General features: G+C 40.9%; 1 protein-coding gene across 2 annotated transcripts in view; it reads left to right on the top strand.

Annotated features, from left to right (window-relative positions):
- The window catches only part of LOC147638089 (uncharacterized), a 31,033-nt gene extending 24,314 nt beyond the window's left edge, over positions 1-6,719 (top strand). Inside the window, exons 5-13 of one of the 2 annotated variants that reach the window (XR_015265804.1) lie at positions 3,644-3,872; positions 4,304-4,390; positions 4,500-4,577; positions 4,672-4,755; positions 4,836-4,900; positions 5,002-5,245; positions 5,351-5,439; positions 5,554-6,274; positions 6,370-6,719. Coding sequence is in view for 1 of the 2 variants with exons in the window: in XM_086797990.1 (XP_086654116.1) it covers positions 3,644-3,872; positions 4,304-4,390; positions 4,500-4,577; positions 4,672-4,755; positions 4,836-4,900; positions 5,002-5,245; positions 5,351-5,439; positions 6,160-6,274; positions 6,370-6,411 (1,033 nt within the window). In the remaining variant the exon portion in view is untranslated. The remainder of the gene's footprint in view (positions 1-3,643; positions 3,873-4,303; positions 4,391-4,499; positions 4,578-4,671; positions 4,756-4,835; positions 4,901-5,001; positions 5,246-5,350; positions 5,440-5,553; positions 6,275-6,369) is intronic. The other variant, XM_086797990.1, reaches the window with a different exon arrangement.
- The last annotated feature ends 11,913 nt before the right edge of the window (positions 6,720-18,632 follow it).

Consider the following 18,632-nt stretch of genomic DNA (forward strand, 5'->3'; position numbering starts at 1 on the left):
GAGAGAGAATTGTGTTAACGACTTCAAAAGACCAGAAGGGTTTGTGAGACCAAAATGATGTGTACATAGTGTCCATGAAATCTCGTCATGGATGAAATCAGAAAAAGCGACACTAAACTAAAACTGAAAACTGAAAGCTAAGATATCAAACTTTGAGATTATACAAGATGAAAAATCTAGATCCTCCTATGCTAGGTACACGGTACAATAAGTGATGGGATATGAGAGCTGAATAAAAACAGTCAATCAGCCTTGTGTGTTAGGCATGGGCCCATCCAGGATGTCCATCATGGGTGATACAAGAAGGCTAGAGATGTAGTTAGTCTGCAGGCTGCACGATGGTGGGCTAGGATATGATGTCGATGGCTGAGAGAGAGAGAGAGAGAGAGAGGGGGGTCTCCATAGGGCTACTTTTCACCTTACCAAATCGGAATGAACGTAAGGTTACCAAATATCCGATTGTCAATTGGTCTAGACATTCAGTCTAAGACTGACAAGTTGCAAACTTCTCATCTCTCTCATGTAAAATTCCGAGGCTGTCTTGTGCATCAATATGCATTAATAAAATTTGGCCATCAGGAGAGTGTGTGATGAAAACTTGTTGATGGAAGTATGTTACGTCTTGACTTGCCTAGGGTTAGGGCTAGGGATGTGGACTAACCTAGGTTAGGGTTAGGGCTTAGCTGGGGCGTGGGGGCCTGGATGGTTCACACATGGATTAAGGGTGCTAGTTGAGTTGGCTTAGAATTTATAATTAATAGCCCAGGGCTAATAATGGTTGAAAGCTTATAAATAAGTGTCAAGTTGTGGAGTTAGTTGTCCATGTAGCAAGGGAAGTCCTTGAATCAAAGGAGAAGCAGTCTCAAAGTGCCGCATAGAGGTTGGGACAATAGATTGAACTTCAATGGAGTCCAAGTATCAGTTTACAAAATTGTATATATTGAATATTCATCAGTAATCTCGATAGTAGATTAGAGAGATTTCTCTTCTTTGTGTGTATTCAGTTTATTTATGTTAATCAATGTGTAATTAGTGTTAATTATCGGATAATTAGTCACATTTTCACTTCTGCATATGACATATGATGATAGATTTGACTACATCTGGAACTTTTGAGAGGGTGTAGTTGTGGTGCCATTGAGCTTTCCTTCTAAATGAAACGGTGGTAGTCAAACCCTTAGGTAGCATCAACAGCAGCCACCACCATAACATCAGAGCCATTACACCAAGCAAGTCTCTTTGGCTAGTTGATATGTACAAGAAGATTAGGAGAAACTGAACGGTGCAAATACAAATGAAGGACTTAGCACAGGTAAAGTTAAGCACAACTTGCAAATGAACATAGCTGGAGAACACTACTTATTTTTGTTGCAAAAAGTTGATTAAAATAGACTTCTATGTATAATGCTAAATATGCGAAAGCTTGATGATAAATATTAACGCTAAGCTACAGAGACTTTAACGGTCATCACATGTGCAGTGAACACAGAGAAATAAATAGAAGTAGAAGAGAGGCTCTTTACCTAATTAACTCCTCTGTATCATAAAATTGAATATATACAATGATTGTTCAGACTTGAAGTAGATCTGGACCCTTGAATGCTGTGCGTTAATGCTACAAATTACAATGCATAACACTAATTGTACGATGCAAAGCTTTACAAGGTTGAAACCTGTTGTTTTGGGGCTGCTTACTGCTGACCCATGTTTGGGCTTGCCTTTTCCACCTCCTTAGTATAGGGATTTTGATGGCAAGTTGTATGCGGGTCAGCCAGGTCAGCCATCCCTTTTTAAGTCATAGAAATATAATCAAAAAGGTCACCAAACATGTTCATATTATGCCCAAAATATCTCCTAACCGTTGGTTCATGTCTTGGGTGTACTGCCAGGCATCTATTAGGCTGCCAAAATAGTGCCAATCTACCTCTGACCATACTTCCTGATTGGGATAATACTAGGCTTCACAAGACACATATTGTCTTGGGACAGGTTCCATGCCCATTCGAACTCGCTTGGATGTTTGATCTTGCAGCCTGACAACAAGATGTATATAGGAATATCAGTCTGCACTTGCATGTAGCCTATTTCGTAGATACATTTACACTAGGCCATTGTGACACCCCGTAGTGAATAAGTAGGCTAGCACTATTGCACATTTATATTAGTTGTTTCCTGTGGTGATGTGGTGTTGTTTGATCCATTTAGTTTCTTTCACCGTGGTTTCCAAATCGCTGTGGCATGAATGATTTGTTTATATAGCTATTGGTAGCAGTGCCTGCTGTCATGTCTCCCAAAATAAGAGTATCTTCCTTGCATCCGAATTCGGCTATGTTCTCCACTTCCTCTCTAGAAGAGTGGTTGCGAACTAGTTTGTCATAGATGTGTGAGTCTGCATGAGGAATGTAGCAACCTGAACCCATATGGTATCTCTTTATGTATATCATTGTTGATCAGAGGAATCTTGGAATTCAAATGTTGTGAACGTTTTTGAGGAGTGGAAATGGTCCATGAGATGTATTGTGACACAATATGTGTGAGTATTGTGGTCTGAAACGTTTAGGGAATCCACTAAAGAAGCATAATTTAAATGAAAACTAGAAATTAACAATTTTGTCTAATTGATAAAGATGTTGAGAGAGAGAGAGAGAGAGAGAGAGAGAGAGAGAGAGAGAGAGTTCTATTAACGTCTACGGAAGACCAAAATGGCCCATGAGATGAATACATGAATACATAAATGAAGGCCATGAAGGTCTTATGTCAAATCCAATCCATTAAAAAAAAAGAAATGCTAAAGTGAACAAAAAACTACGCTAAAAAGAGACTTTCAAATTCTGATCTCTTATCTCAGTAGATTTGCAGTAGTACAAGGTTGTTGGTGAATTGATGTCGGTGGTGAGGCTATGTAGGCAGCAGCTACATTGGTAAGGCATATGGTTTCAAGACAAAGTGATATTGTGGACCATATAACTTGAATATGAGCTTCTTAGGCATCATCCCTTTGTGTTATTGCCCCAACCGCGAGAACACATTGAGAGCCTTTTGAGATAAGGTTTTTTTTTCCCTGATGTGGTTGTGACTCGTGAAGCTGGGTAGTTGGAGTTGGAGTTATTCTGCAAACTGTTGGTTGTGGAGATTGCAGTCGGCAAAGAGCTACTGGGGGCCGGGGCACTTGAGCATTGGCTAGAGTGATGTACTGGAGCTGGGTGCAACTAGAAGCGCGTGCTGGAGCAAAACCGGTTGGACTGAGAACAGCACTGGCGGGCTGAGCTGTGTGTGGGCTATGGTAATGCCGGAAAACTTTGAGGAGGCTGCTACTGCTCTGCTAGGTGACTTTGAGGCTGCTGGGCCGATGCAGTGCTTGTACAGGCGAGGGTGGCTATTGTGCTGCTGTAGCCCTAAGGCTAACTCTCCCCCCCCCCATTGGGCATTAGGTGGATGCATGCTAAACAAGCACACTTGTATAATTTCGTGGCTCTTTGATCTCATTTCCCTTGCTTCTTAGAAATTTATAAATCACTTTTGAGCAATTTTGCTAGTTGAAGCTACTTTCATGGCTCAATCACAGGATTTATGTTAGTTTCAAAGTTTACCCACAGAGAAACATGATATGCAAACTAATTGATTCTCTCTAAGGTGTGTGCAGCTATATTGAGTTTTACGATGCTATGTCAGTACCGATGGCAATTGCAATGACAGGCCAGATTCTTCTTGGTCAACCAGTAATGGTAAAGCCCTCCGAGGCAGAAAAGAATTTGGTCCAGTCTACAACTGCAGCTACGGGAGCTGGTGGTATGGGACCTTACTCTGGAGGTGCTAGACGCCTATATGTCGGCAACTTGCACTACAACATCACAGAAGATCAGCTGAGACAGGTACTTCAGCTAATTCATCATGTATCCAATTGAATACATGGTTTAGTTCTGTCATAGGCTTCTCATACAGACTTGGGAGCTTCATCATTCTTCTATATGGATGAACTGCTTTCTTAGCCTTAGTTTGGGATGGATGAATGGCCTTGTGTGGCATCACCTTCCCTCTTGTTTGTGTAAGCTTCATTTCTTGTGTAGATGATCGTTATTTTGCGATGTTCTGCAGGGAATCAGGGAATTTAGAATTTTTGGGATGTCAAGGTGGATCTCATTTTCAACAGATTCCATTTCGTTCTTAGCTTTGAAAAAACATTATTCTGTGGGAGTAAGACGAGGGGCTATGCTGCTGAAAATGACGAGTTTAACAAACATCAAGCTAGGACGAGAGCTTTCTAGTTGACATATCACAATAACAGAATTTTTTCATGTGACAGGTGTTTGAACCTTTTGGTCCTGTGGAGCTTGTCCAACTCCCGACAGAGCCTGAGACAGGCCAGTGTAAAGGCTATGGTTTTGTACAAGTAAGCAGTGAGATTGGAGCAGCAAATTGGGGTTCATTGAAGGTGTAATAGTCCCAAAAAGTGGTGTTTCTGGTGTATGGCTTGATCTCTTTTTGGGTTTGGGTTGCAGTATGTAAGGCTTGAGGATGCCCGTTCTGCTGAAGGCTCTTTAAATGGGGTTTTGGAACTAGCTGGACGTGTCATAAAGGTCTGCTGCTGCTGTTTTGATGGCTTCCTGATTACTTCTTTTAGTTATGGTTCTGTCATATCCCTTTGATTGCTGAGTGTGGGAAGCTATACAGGTGCTAGCAGTTACTGATCAAATGAACATGCAAGAGGCTGGAGTAGCATCCGGGGAGCTTGATGACGATGAAGGTGGCGGGCTGGTAAGCCCTTGCAATGCAATGCTTTGCACTGTCTTACAAGTTATTTTAAATTTTTGGTTGTCACATCTGTTGAATGGCAGTCTCTTACAGCTCGATCAAGAACTCTTCTCATGCAGAAACTGGATCGAAGTGGCACTGTGACAAGGTTCGTTACTTGTACTTGTGGAAGGAGTTCAAAGGTATTAGAGCAAAGGACATTACACTGCTGCTGGTTGCTGATTCAATTTATATATTTTTGTTTTCCAGCATCACTTCATCAGGTACAACACCATTAGCACCAGCCCTTGGTCTTCTTCCAGCAGTTTCGGGTGCAGCTGCAACTGTTTCACCACTGGTTTCAGGCACAGTTCTTGGCCAAGCAGGCATTCCAGGAATGATTGGCCTATCGAACGCAGGGTTAGGTGCAACTGCATCTGCATCTGCGGCGGCATCCATTGGAGTGCCCACAGAGTGTCTTCTGTTGAAGAACATGTTTGATCCCAAGACCGAGGCATGCATCCCAAAGTTAATGATTACTTTTTTTTGTATTCTTATTGATATCATGAAGAGACACCCTTAATCAAGTTTTCATGGTTTTGGTGTTCTGGGCCAACAGACAGATCCAGATTTTGACCTTGATATCAAGGATGAAGTGCAGTTGGAGTGCTCAAAGTTCGGTGCTGTGAAGCATATTTATGTGGACAAGTAAGACCTTGGGAAGCTCTTCTGGTTCTCTTACATCTAGATGCTCTGACACCCTTTGTCAACCGTCCACTCCAAGGCCTTCTAATCAAGAACATATAATTTGGACTATTCCAGGGACTTTGGATGCCTAGCAGAAGAGTGCATGAGTGCCTACACGACTTTCAAATTCGTCGACATGGCTTTCGCTACTTTTTTAATTCAACTTGGATGATTTACAAATACAATAAATGGATAGGTTGCACACAAGATTTATCCTGCAGGGACCACCCTTCCCAGGAAATGTTTGGGTTGGTGCAATCCCCCTTTCACCAACTGGCGCAAATCCTTGTGCCACTTGGAGCAGTCTCTTCCAGCACATGGTGCAACCCAACCTCCTTGTGCTGCCATCAGATGACCAGACAAAGTTTCCTTTCTCTGGTTCTGGTTTGGCCGTTTTAAGTCATCCATACTAGTCTCCCTTGAACTTACAGACTATAGAATGGTGGTAGGCTTCGTGCTTTCCATCTTTAGGCAGTGAGTTATTCCTACTAACACCTCTGACTTAGAGTTGTCCTGGTAAGATCATGGAAAAGTTCCGATGTGATTGGACGAGAATACGGAACCTATGCCTGTATGCTTAGTCATGGAAGTCAGATCTAAAGTGCTAGTGTGTTTTTGTAAAATTTGGTGGCTTCACTTTGCACATCTTTTGACAGACTGTTGAGTGGCGTAATGTTGCAGGAACAGTGCAGGACATGTGTATATCCGGTTCGATATCCTGAGCTCAGCTATGGGTGCACAGCGAGCACTACATGGTCGTTGGTTTGCCGGGAAAATGATCACTGTCATGTTTCTTGTAAGGGACTTTCCTCTGTGGAAGGTGATGAATACTGTTTTGAAACAAGTTTTTTCATGTCAAATACTGTCTGAATGTGGACATGTTTCTTACAGACACCACAAGAATATGAGATGAAGTTTCCGGAGAGCAAATGACATCTAGGGAGAAGATTAGGCTGTTTTTTGGAGAGCATATATGGTTTATATTGGAGGCTTGAGGTCAAACCGGTGGCTGAACACCCGATCCACTTTTGTACCGTGTAACAAAGTCTGAAGGGCTTTCTCCTGTGCTTCATTTCATGTTTTCATGAACCAATCTGGAGTTGTCTGCAGGCCATGGGTTATCAATTTACAACCAACTTGTAATTGTTTTACCTTGAACCCAAGTGTCAGGTTAATTGAATCTCTGTTGAATTAGGCAACCAACGTTACTTAAACTATAGCAATTTGTTGACTTTCACACACAGCATGCTTGTGGAGATATCTGTCTGCCATGACCTGTACTCTCTTCTTGCTATGTTTTACTCAAAGAAAGGGTTTAGTTTGCTCAAAGAAAGGGTTTATAGCTTTTAAGTTGGGCTAACAATATCATTTATAGTTGGGATGGTTCCCTGCTTAATAGTGCCAGAGAGCTCTGAACAACAGTTAGGAAAGCAGGATTTGAAGGGAGAATGTAGGTCAAAGGACCTCAGATTAGCATCTAGCTGTCAAGTTGGTGGGATGGCTGTTTCTACATTGCTCTACGTTGTTTGGTTGGTTCCACACCTTCGTGCTTACCTATGGTCCCCTACTAGTGCTTCTAGTCTAGTGAGCAACCTATGCTTGGGTGCTCCTCCTGCTGCTGCTGCTGCTAATTCGCCTTGTCTTCCTCCTTTTTCATCTCCTTATTTTCCTTGTGCTTCTTCTGCTTCGCTCTCTCCTCCTCTTGCTCCCACTGCTTCTCCTGTGTCTTCTTCTTCTTCTCTCTCTCTCTCTCTCGTCTTCTTCTTCTTCTTCTTCTCTCTCTCTCTCTCTCTCTCTCTCTCTCTCTCAGACTAGGCTTTGCCTCATGCATTTGCTAGTCTCTCTCTTTGTTTCTTTTGGGATAGATGGTTTGCCTAATACTCAACTCTCTCTTTCTCTCTCTCTCTCTCTCTCTCTCTCTCGATTGCTTATGTTTTTGGGACTCAAGCAGATTTCACTTGCTATGAAGGGGGCTATTGTGGAAAGGGGCGGTATAGGGGCACACACTGTCTTGGGCCTAGGGGAAATCTTTGCAACCCCAAAATACTAATGGACTGGTCCATGCTAGGTAGTGGGTATGTCAATTTGTTTTAAGCCCCATTTTAACCTTTTAGCACTCTGTTTGTGGTCTTGGCCTTTTTCTGGTCCAGATTGGCTAGGGGCAATATTCGCAACCCAAAGGTGCTGGCATGTCAATTTAAGCCCCATTTAAACCTTTTTAACATTCCTTACTGGGATGCTTGGCCTTTGTCTGGTCCAAATTTGCTGCGTGCCATGCATAGATGCAGCATGATCTGCCCATGTTACCTGCCTGACCTGTTTGATTCCTCATCAGTGCCTTTTTCTCCAATTGGTTGCCATGTAAGTCTTGGTTTTCTTGGATGTTCCCCCACTAAAAACACGTTTGTCCTTTTAGCTACATGGTGTCCATGTGGATGGTCGTCTCGAGAGTTTAAAAGGCAGAAGTCTGAGTGTTACGTTATTTCCATGCTGTCTTAGTACCGAAATACATCAAGGAAGTTTTTTCTTAGTCTATGTATGCTTGGGAGAAACGTCCACCAGTTGCATGTTGGACTTCAATGTTGGCCCTCTTGAGTGACACCTTACGGAACATACTCCAGAAAAATTCCAACTCAAGGTGAGTTGATTCCACTGGCGGTTCTATTTAAAATGCCTCGAGCATGAACATGATGTGATTTAACACTGATTTTGGCATCGTCCAATTGTGTGAGCCTTCTCCCAAGCTTAGTGGTAAAAGTCTCTATGGGTTGCTAGAACATGAATCTAATCCTTAGAGTTGGGAGGCTGTTTGAGGGGCTCATATCTTGTTCTCATCTTTCACCATGCAACATCTTGTTACAAGCTCTACAGATATTGATTGACATGGTTTTAGGCCGTGTTGGGGCAAGAATGCTTGAACCCATGGGATCTCTTCCATGTTTTCAAGATTATTTTCCAAGATTGGTTACCTTTACATATGTAAATGTGATTGTTTCAATCGTGAACTAGCCTTGCATCTCTCATGTAAGGACTTCCAAGGATCATGGTGTATAGCCCATCAAGTGATGCCCCAAATCAAACACTCTAACAATGGTCCATGGAATTTCTCTTGTGAAGACACGAACCAGCACACATCCACTAACACGCTCTCTTGAGATGAGGATTATGTTCTTTTATAGCGCTTTATGACATTAGATATTGACCATACTTTACCCTCTCTACAAATGGATACGGAGAGTGCTCGCGCATTGGTGCAAAACTAAGGCAATCATTATTGAAGTCAAAGGTTCTTCACCCATTTTGTTTGATGGCTATGAAGACCCTTCCTTAGGTACTTGGTTTCAAACTTTTACCTTGCACAACGGTGGCCTAGGGGAATCGTTGGCGAAAAGCTTTTATTGGTTGGACAACTTCTGTATTCACTCTACAAAATGGGGGTGATGGCTCTTTGGATTACATGGTGGTCCCGACAGATCTTAAAACTATCGCTTATAACTTGATACCTCCTACACCCTTGGAGTGCAAACTAACGTAAGAAATGAAAAAAGTTGACACTTCAACGCATATCTCCTACCCACTCATCCTTTGGTAATAAAGAAGCCTCCTTCTTTGGAGTGATCCTTCATTTTTCTTGGACAATCCTTAGCAATGTGTCACACTTACAGCATTGATTAACTAGTTGCTGAGCTTAGATTTTTTTATGGGAGAGCCATAATTGTTGCAGTTTCAAATAAGAGTTATTTTTGGCCTTAACTATTTCCTTTGGAAATTCCTTGCCCTTCTAGAACTAGACTTGAGTACTTGTCTTGGGATCTTCTCAAGGATCATAGCAATACAAGCCATATCAAAGAGACTCTAGAGTCAATACACATGGACTTCCATGTGTAAGGATAGATGTAATGCATCCACAAACCTTCTACGCCAAAGTTTGTATGGTCTCTTGGAGCATAAGCAGAAGCTTCCTCAAGTGAGTCAAGGTTGCCTTTTTCGCATCGTACTTTTTTGCAAGGTTTTCCATTGCTTTTGCAATCCATATCGATAATTAACGAGAGTAATTTCTTTTAGCACCACCACTTCTCCAATGCCTTGTCCATGTGGTGCTTCAAGTAGTCCTCCCAACACAACATTGCAACACCTCTTAAATTTGTACAAACGTGTAACTTGAACCAATCTGAACCTCCTATTGTCTTTAATGTGGCTATTAGGGGAATATGGACCCAAAATGGACTAGATAAAGGAGTCATTAATCTCCCTTAGAAGGTAAAATGATTGAATGAAAAAGGACATGGTGGGGACATGGTACCTTTCCCGCCCTTGCCACTACCCAACCCACCCTTCAAAACTACTAGCATTTGTGTTTCTCTCTTGGGATGTGGATCGTCATTTCCCCAACTACCTTGCCACATCAACTCCTCATTGGCTTAATGGGTGGGTGAACAATTTGACGTTTTTTGAAATTTTATTTTTTGAACTTTTCCTTTATAGAAAATCAACCCTTGGATATACCCAGCTAGAATTCTAGGATTTTGTTCTCAAAATAAGATCTTACTCTACTACAATGTCTTATCTATTTTAAGATATAAATAATACTACTATAGAATAATCTTTTTGTCACTTGCTATACTACAATACCTTCTTTTCACGGTATCACAAATGCTTCAAATCATGGAGAGCATAAGTGAATCAATGCATGCAACAAGTTCAATGAGTAAGAGGGTAATAGTTCTCCAAACAATGAGATGAACCATATCCAGAGAAAGGGTAGTTGTTGAGGATGGTGTTGCAATGAATTGTAATAGCATGGTAGTATAGTGTTAGAAAGAAACTAATTCAAAGGGTAGAATAAACTAAACTATCAGTTTAAACATCAGCTTAGCTAATTTGTGAACCCATCAAGCTATTAAAAACATTATGAATGATTATGAATGTGTGTCGAGAACAACCTTGTAAGAGAAGGAATGGCATACATGTTTTCTTATCACACAACAACAAAATATGTCATGGTTTCTTGGCTACATAGCTCTATCCTACTACAAAGTCAATATCTAGAGCATTAATGAACAATGCATTAAATTACCCTTTTAGACATGAAAATAGCCAAAGTCAACCTCTCATAGCACCATGTTAAAATCAATGGTGCTAAGGGTCCAAGGAGGAGCTATGAGAATGATATGCGTAAGGATCACATTAAGGGCAAGAGAATTCAAGCACGCCAGCATCATGCTACTCTAGTCGATCCATGGACCAAGTATGTGTGTGTAAAGTAGTTCTGGTGGATAAGTAAAAGTAAGTGATTTAATTAATACACTATAGTATATATACAATAATATTCAGAATGTCTATTAATTGAAAAATGCTTATACTAAGGTCTGGTTAATGGTGATATCCTAAGTTTTAAAGTTTTCACTATTAATTAAAGAATGTTTATACTAAGCTTTGGTTAATGGTGATATCCTATGGTTTGAAGTTTTCACTATTAAACTAAAAATCTTTTATGCCAAGATTAAATTAGCCTTCTTTAGTAAATTTAAATATACTTTTCCTAAGGTTAAATGAATCTTTTTTTTAAAAGTTTCTTCCTTAACATGATCACCCAAAGATTAAATTAACCAAAATTAATGGTATTTTCAAACTTTATATTACTGGACTTAAAATATTATAAGTTAACATTAAAGAACTAGTTATAATTAACAAAAAAAGGGATTAAGATGCCTACCTTTGTAGTGAAGGTGAACAAACCAATGTTTTTTCCATTCTATGAGAGGAGGGAGTGAATGTTATGTTATTCCTCAAATAAGTGAGGAAAATGTGTGGGAATGGTAGCACAGGTTGGGCATTCTGAGAAAGCATGTTGCTTTGTCTCCCATACACCAAGAAAACAATGTGTGCATGTTCATTGGGGACTTTGCCACTCCATCGTCCCGTCTCACACCGTATGTTGTGGGAGCTAAGGCTGAAGTATGTATAACATATTGTGGTATTGGCTCTTGTATATATGGGGGCATTCTACAACTGTAAGCTAAACTTTGTAAGAAAAGGTTTGTAAGCAACTTCTTTCGACCCTTTTTATATATCTTTCCATGTAGATGTGGAGATGCTACCACCCCATATCTTGAGAACTACGAAAGTACCAAAAATATATTTCTTAAGAGCCAATTTTTTTATTCCTACTTCATTATGTACATTCTCAAATGTATAGTATAATCTTGTACCTTGTTCCTCTGTGTGTGTATGTGTGTGTGTGTGTGTGTGTGTGTGAGAGAGAGAGAGAGAGAGAGAGAGAGAGAGAGAGAGAGAGGAAATAAGTCAGGGTAGACGTGGATTTCTTAGGAACATGTTACTACTCCGAGAGGAGGAGTAGAGGGGCAGCCCTATTAGATGTCAGATTACATATGGTCGTTAGGAGATGGCCTTTATTGCAAGATATGTGTGTATCTCAAGAGCCATGGGTGATAATGGCTAAGGCCCTCATAGAGGAGGTCGCACTTGTGGATGGTAATACCAAGATTGATGGTACATGGTGGGGTGTAGTGAATGGTTCCCAACAGGTTCGAGTGGTGGCTTCACCTCTCCTTTCTCATTGATGATCTCGTAGAAGGAGGTGTTGGCACACACTAAATAGAAGCCTTCAGATTAGAGGTTTTGCAGTTGAATTCTATGGTGGCAGGTGAGGTGTTGGCTGCTTCACGACTTCTGGAGTGGCCTGACAAACTTGTTGAGCGGCCAAAATTCAATAGAATGGCTTGATTGGGACTAGTGAGAATTATGGATGCTTTGTTGCTACTACTTAGAATCCGCTTATTGTCTTTTCAAAAAATCCGTCAATATTTTTGGGTTCCACGTGGATATGTACAGTTATGGGAGAAGGTGAGGGCATGAATTAGACCGTTTGGTGGTATTCTTGAGTTGCAGGATTAGCAACTTTGGTTAGATTGGACATTTAGAAAGCCTTAGGACATTGTCCAGTTACAACAAATCAAGTGTACCATATGATGGTGGAATATAACCATTGGATCATTGAGAAGGCTAATAGGGTATGGAACATCACGAAAAGTAGGACCTAGTGGAAGGAAGTAATCTTACAGGGCTGGTGGTCTAAGATTCCATATCAAGGGAAGATGTTCCTATGGCACATGCTAGTTGGAGGCCTACCATTGGGGAACAAGTTGCGAAAGCGTCGGATTGCTTGTGCTAATTGTGTGTTTTTTACCACATGCTTGGAAACATGCCCACATCTTTTCATTTCATGGTGGCAAAGAAAGTGTGGGATTTCTTTTCTCGCGTATGGATTTCGTTGACAGATAGGCCCATAAAGGTTAAAGACATGATTTTTGGCAAGATTTCAAATGGGCCGGATAACCCAGAACATTATGTTTTCTTTCATTTTCCAAGTGGAAAGGTTTGTGGCAAATCTGGTTAACTAGGAATGCCTTCATATTTAATGCAAAAGTGGGTAATACATTTCACATAGGTCGTATAAAAGGGCTACTATTGTGGCAAGTCTTTTCCTTGCAGTTAGCTCATTTGGTGGAGAATGACACGACTATATATCGGATAAGGGTACTCTGACCTACACCTGTGAGGCAAAGCTAGTACATCACATGGTGGCCATGTGGCCATTTGTAAAGTAATTTTTGGTAATATAGTTTCTATTACGAGAGAGAGAGAGAGAGAGAGAGAGAGAGAGAGAGAGAGAGAGAGAGATTTTCACAGATGCAATTCATGGCTTGCATGTGATTTCTCCATACAAGCCCCGAGTAGAGACACATGGTGGAAAAAACACCAAAATCCTTGTTTCAAAAGTGGAAACATAAAATCGTAAGGTTTACACCAAAAACGAAATTGGTAATTAATTAATGTACGTATAACCAAGGTTTTGGTGCCCTATTTTGGTTTCTACCAACAAGATGCCCATTTGAACATTTTGTCTTACATGTCTTGAAGATTGGCTACCTTGCTGATTTCCATGGCTTGCTGGTTCTAACTCCACAGCCTCAATGGTGAATATATTATCAAGAAGCGATAAGAAGTCAAGCATTTGTTTGCATAGTTCATCTAGTTTTCCATAGGTCTTTTATATAGCCTATCATGGTTTCTATACTTATCAAGCTTGCTTGTTTTGAGTACCCTTGCTTGTTTTGAGTACCCTTGCCATTGTTCCAAATAGGGTACCAAAACATGTAAAGGTGGCCCTAAGGGTTGCAACCGTTACAAATGGCAATGAGCATCCTCAATGCCCCCTTTCACATCATCCCCCTCCACAATGAGAGATTGTAGTGAGTGTTAATGGCTCACCCTGCCCTCCTTGAAACACATCCAATAAGAGATTACCTAATGAACTGCAACTATCGTGAGGATCTTTCCAATGGTTGAGCTTGTAACCCTTGAGGTCTCCAAGCTCTACAACTCTTGAGGTCTTTCCAATGGCTGAGCTTGTAACCCTTGAGGTCTCCAAGCTCTACAACTCCTTGAGGTCTTTCCAATGGCTGAGCTTGTAACCCTTGAGGTCTCCAAGCTCTACAACTCCTTGAGAAGCGATTCCACGGCATCTCCCGCGAGCGTTGTCACACTGCCGCGTTGCACTACGTATACTCGTCCCTCCTCTCACCTCACATCACTCACACACACACACACACACACACTAGCATGCATTAGAAAGAGATATTAGCAAGAGCAAGAATCTATTGCACAATGGGAGTGCACAATGGGAGAGTATCCTTGTGTATTATGAGAGATATTCACTTATACATGACCATAAGTGTTCACACTCACTTAAACTGTGGTCGGCCGGGCACTTTAGGCTCATAAGAAGCCCAATGCTATAATAATGACTACTCTCATAATATATCCATGAAGTACATCACGTGGGACTTCATCCTAACTTGCTACCACATGCTCTTGAAGCGAGAATTGCCTTAAGTATTCCATTGGACCATTACGGGCGCCTGTCCAAGTTGTAGATTTGGACACCACTTCATATCGCGAATGTATGACCTTTTCGTGTATCTACCTTGAATCCTTGATGTAAGATAATGGCGGTAGCTCTTGTTAACCCTAGGGATGGGTTAACATTTCTCCCTTTTTGATGCCGATCGCGTCCTCGTGATCGCGTTGAAGACCTTTGTGTGGGGAGAATTGACAAGCTTGTAGATAGCTTCGATGTTTAGTGACGTTCAATGGTCGTTGTTCCTCTAGTAGGAATAAGAAGGGCTAGTTAGTAAATGAAAGGGTTAGTAGTTTATTGGTGGGAATTCCTATAAGAGTGAGGGGGGTTTCCAGTGATAGCATTTTATATTTTTGTGAGCATTGTTTTTTTTTTGGCTCACTTTGTTTTTGGCAATCATAAGCAGGGTTACATGTGATTTGTGTTAGTGGGGAAGCTAAGAGATGTTAATAATGGGGAAGAAAAGAAGGAAGGATCTGGAGGAACATAGACATAATGATTAGAATGAGATTGTGTTTCTCAGTTCCTCATTTGATTCATTGAAGCGACATTCATCCTTTGTGAAGAATTTAGTTTCAATGATGCCCCTTTTTGTGGCAGGATTCTTGTCAAGTCTTGTTGAGTAGGACTTGTTCCTGCATGCTTCTTCCCATGTGCTATTTTTGCTTTTATGTATATGTAATTTCTCTAATAAAGTAGATATACATGAAGTACAAGAATTGAGTCACATCGACTTTTATGGAGCTGCTGCTTGTTGATGTGGCCACTTGTTGGGTGAGGCATGAAAGAATTACGTCGACTTGCGAGGCAAAGATTTCTTCACTAAGGATTTGAGACCCATGTGTTGTGAAGACTTGTGTTTGGAGAGGTTTGCAATTTGAAGAAAAGTTCTAGGCGATGGGTTGTACCATTGACCAGGCTTTCTCCCAACATGCTCCCCCATACAAAGATGTACGTGGAAGTTGTTGATGGTGAGGCTTTGGTGCAAATGTCCTCCAATGCACATGAGTATGGATATGTACTCATGGAGAAGCTGCTATATTAACTTAGCCAAAAGAATAGTAAGCTATAAGCTTAACAAATTGTATTGGCTATTGAAGATCATTGGGAGTTGCTTGTGATATTGAAGGTCATATGTGTGACTCCCTTGTGTTTTTGTTTTTGTTTTTGTTTTTTTTTATTTTTTTATTTTTTTTGGTTACCACCTTGCGAGCAACAGGTTCTTATGTCTACTCTCCATTTTGAGAGTATAGGTGCGTATGTCTGTTGTGGAGCTTTTGCTTTATGCTTCACATCTAGAGGGGTGAAAAGAACATTGTGAGTTTGTATTTGAAGGTCATATGTGTGACTCCCTTGTGTTTTTGTTTTTGTTTTTGTTTTTTTTTGTTTTTTTGTTTTTTTTGGTTACCACCTTGCGAGCAACAGGTTCTTATGTCTACTCTCCATTTTGAGAGTATAGGTGCGTATGTCTGTTGTGGAGCTTTTGCTTTATGCTTCACATCTAGAGGGGTGAAAAGAACATTGTGAGTTTGTATTTGATGCGCTCATAAGTCTCCGTTGTTGCAGACATGGAAATGGAATCTTGAGTTTTTGGCGCAAGTGTTGTCGAGGCGGTAGGTACAGCTTCTAGTTGGTTTCCTTTGGGTTTGAATGAACACCCAAGCTCTTGTGTATTTGTTGAGTGGCTTGTTTGGTGTTGCTTGGGTTTCCATTCTTGTTAAACTTTAGGTGAAATTGTTGGGGTTGAAGTCGGGGGGTGAGGCTTTCTTCACTTTGTTCGATTTGGCAACCATATGAAGGTATTATCACCATAATATCCTTGTTCCTGAAGCATGTGCACAGGCACCCATCTGTGATGAACATTATAAATTGGTGGTGGCTGATCCTTTTGGAGTTGAGGTTTCTTTCTTTTTGTAGGCTTAGGGAAATTTTTGATGTGCTTGAAAATCAGAATTTTGTATTCTATGTTGCACATATGGGTGTTGTGGTTTGTGTGGTATCCTTTGAGGTGGATGCTTCTGCATCATGTGTAGCTTTTGGCTCTTTTGGGGTTAAGTCCTCCACAAGCTCTTTTTCCTTGTTCTTTATTTCAGCTTTGGTTTCGATAGTTTGTTGCCTCTTGTCCTTCTTGGGTTTAGAAGGTTTTGCCTTTTCTTTTGGTTCTTGTCTCAAAGCATGCCTTGTATGCACAATGGGGATTGGATGGTCGTAGTGATTGCACTGAACACAAGGCATTTTGCTCATTAATTGAAGAGGCATTAAGGATGTTTGGTTTTGAGGGATCTCATCCTCTCTTAGAGATGTCAGTTTTGTAAGCTTTTAAACAAGGCTGCATAGAATTCAGGGGATGATACCTCCGAGATCAATTTTTCGTTAGCCATTGCTTCACTTGGTTTCAATGAGGAACATCTCGTATCATGATCATCTTTCATCATGTTGTCATCTAATCGTATTGCTTCTTTATAACATTGATCAAGTTGTGTAAGATGTTATTCTTTAAGCCCATCATGAAACATCTCTTCAATTGAGCATCATTTAGTTTCTCCCATGGCTCACATCGTGAGTCCAAGAGTTTTATCCAAAGGATAAAATCCCGAATAGTTTCGTTCTATTTTCGCTTAATTGAATAGAGTTCTGTCGCTGCACTCCACCAATCACCTTGTCTTGAAAAGCCATGGATAAAGGCTTTTTTCAAGGTCTTGAAGTTTTTCTTGGTCGCTAGCATCAATGTGATGAACCATCAACTAGCCTTTCTCACTAAGCATAGGTTCAACGCATTTACCTTGGTGGGGTAGTTTGGATTTCCAAAGGCTTCGCATCTATGTTCAAACATTTGAATGAATTGAACAGGATCAATTGTTCCATTATATTTGCCCATGATTTTTGAAATCTGTGCGGTCGTATTTTTGTACGAGTCACTGAGGCCGTGTGAGTGCTCTTGTGCATAGGGACTAAGTCCTTGGACAACCCCCCTTCCCAGATTAGTCAATATATTTAAGGCGTGGGCATCCAGGGGGGTTACAAAGGGTTGGTACCTATAAGATTTGTAGGAATGTTAGGTAAAGGACCAAAGCCCGGTGGTGGAATTGAAGTGACACGGGGTGTAAAACCCGGTGACAAGCTTGTTGTCGCCATGGCCAATGGTATGGCAGGTGCATTTGGAGCATTGATCTCAATGGCTCGAAGATGTCAGCCACCATTGGGTTTAGTGAGGGTGTTGGCCCACGTAGTCTCTCTATCGTTGCCATGTCTAACGCTGCCAATTACTCCTTAATGAGCAAGCACTCTTTAAAAAAAAAGGATTTATGACAGCCTTCAGGAGGCCTGGCATACCCTTTGTTGGGCTAAACGAGTGTCCGTTTGCCCAAATTAGCTGACGCTATATGCACGTGAATGACCTTAGATATTTTTCTAGAAAAAGTGCATGATGGTAACATCCTAGATGGAAGAGGAGGTCTCAAAACCTATTTTCGATCCTATCTGAAGACGAATTTTTTTTTGGGAAGATTTTTCCTGTTTCGCAACCCGTTTTTTAAGGTGTTTTGAAAGGAATTTGGAAAAACTGTATTAGAGAGTTGTAGTATTTTTGGAGTACTACAAATTTGTCTTCTTGAGTTTTTTTAGTGATTTTTTCGTTTAGACCCTCAAAAAGTAGCCCGAATATGATTCGCAATCATTTTCGCGCTGTTTTGGGCGATTTTTAGTGTTTTAAGGATCTTTTTGGGCGATTTTTAGTGTTTTAAGGATCTTTTTTTTGCCTCGATTTTTGGGTCAAACTTTGAGGTTGCTGGTCGGAGGTCAAACTTTGAGGTTGCTGGTCGGAGGCCAAAATGATGGATTTTGCCCTCAAAGCTATAGACTAATTTCGAAGAGCTCAATGTCCACATTTCGATAAGAATTAGAGCGCCTTCAAACGACTTCACGGTTTAGGAGATAGAAGCCTCCAAACAGGGCTGTTTTTCAGAGCCCCTTTCATGGCGTGAACTAGCAGGGTGTAGTTCACGATATGAAACGGACTTCACGGATTTTATCAAATTTGATTTTTTCTTTCTGCGTTTGAGGCCGTAAGGCATGAGACCGTTAAGGCGTGAGTCATTTTTTGTTTTTTTTACCGACGGTCCCCCTTTCACAACGTGAACTAGCAAGGTGCAGTTCACGACGTGAAACAGACTTCACATATTTTATCAAATTTGATTTTTTTTTCCATGTG

The sequence above is a fragment of the Cibotium barometz genome, chromosome 5, assembly GCF_041138505.1.
Source record: "Cibotium barometz isolate CiBa-2024 chromosome 5, ASM4113850v1, whole genome shotgun sequence".
NCBI lineage: Eukaryota > Viridiplantae > Streptophyta > Polypodiopsida > Cyatheales > Cibotiaceae > Cibotium > Cibotium barometz.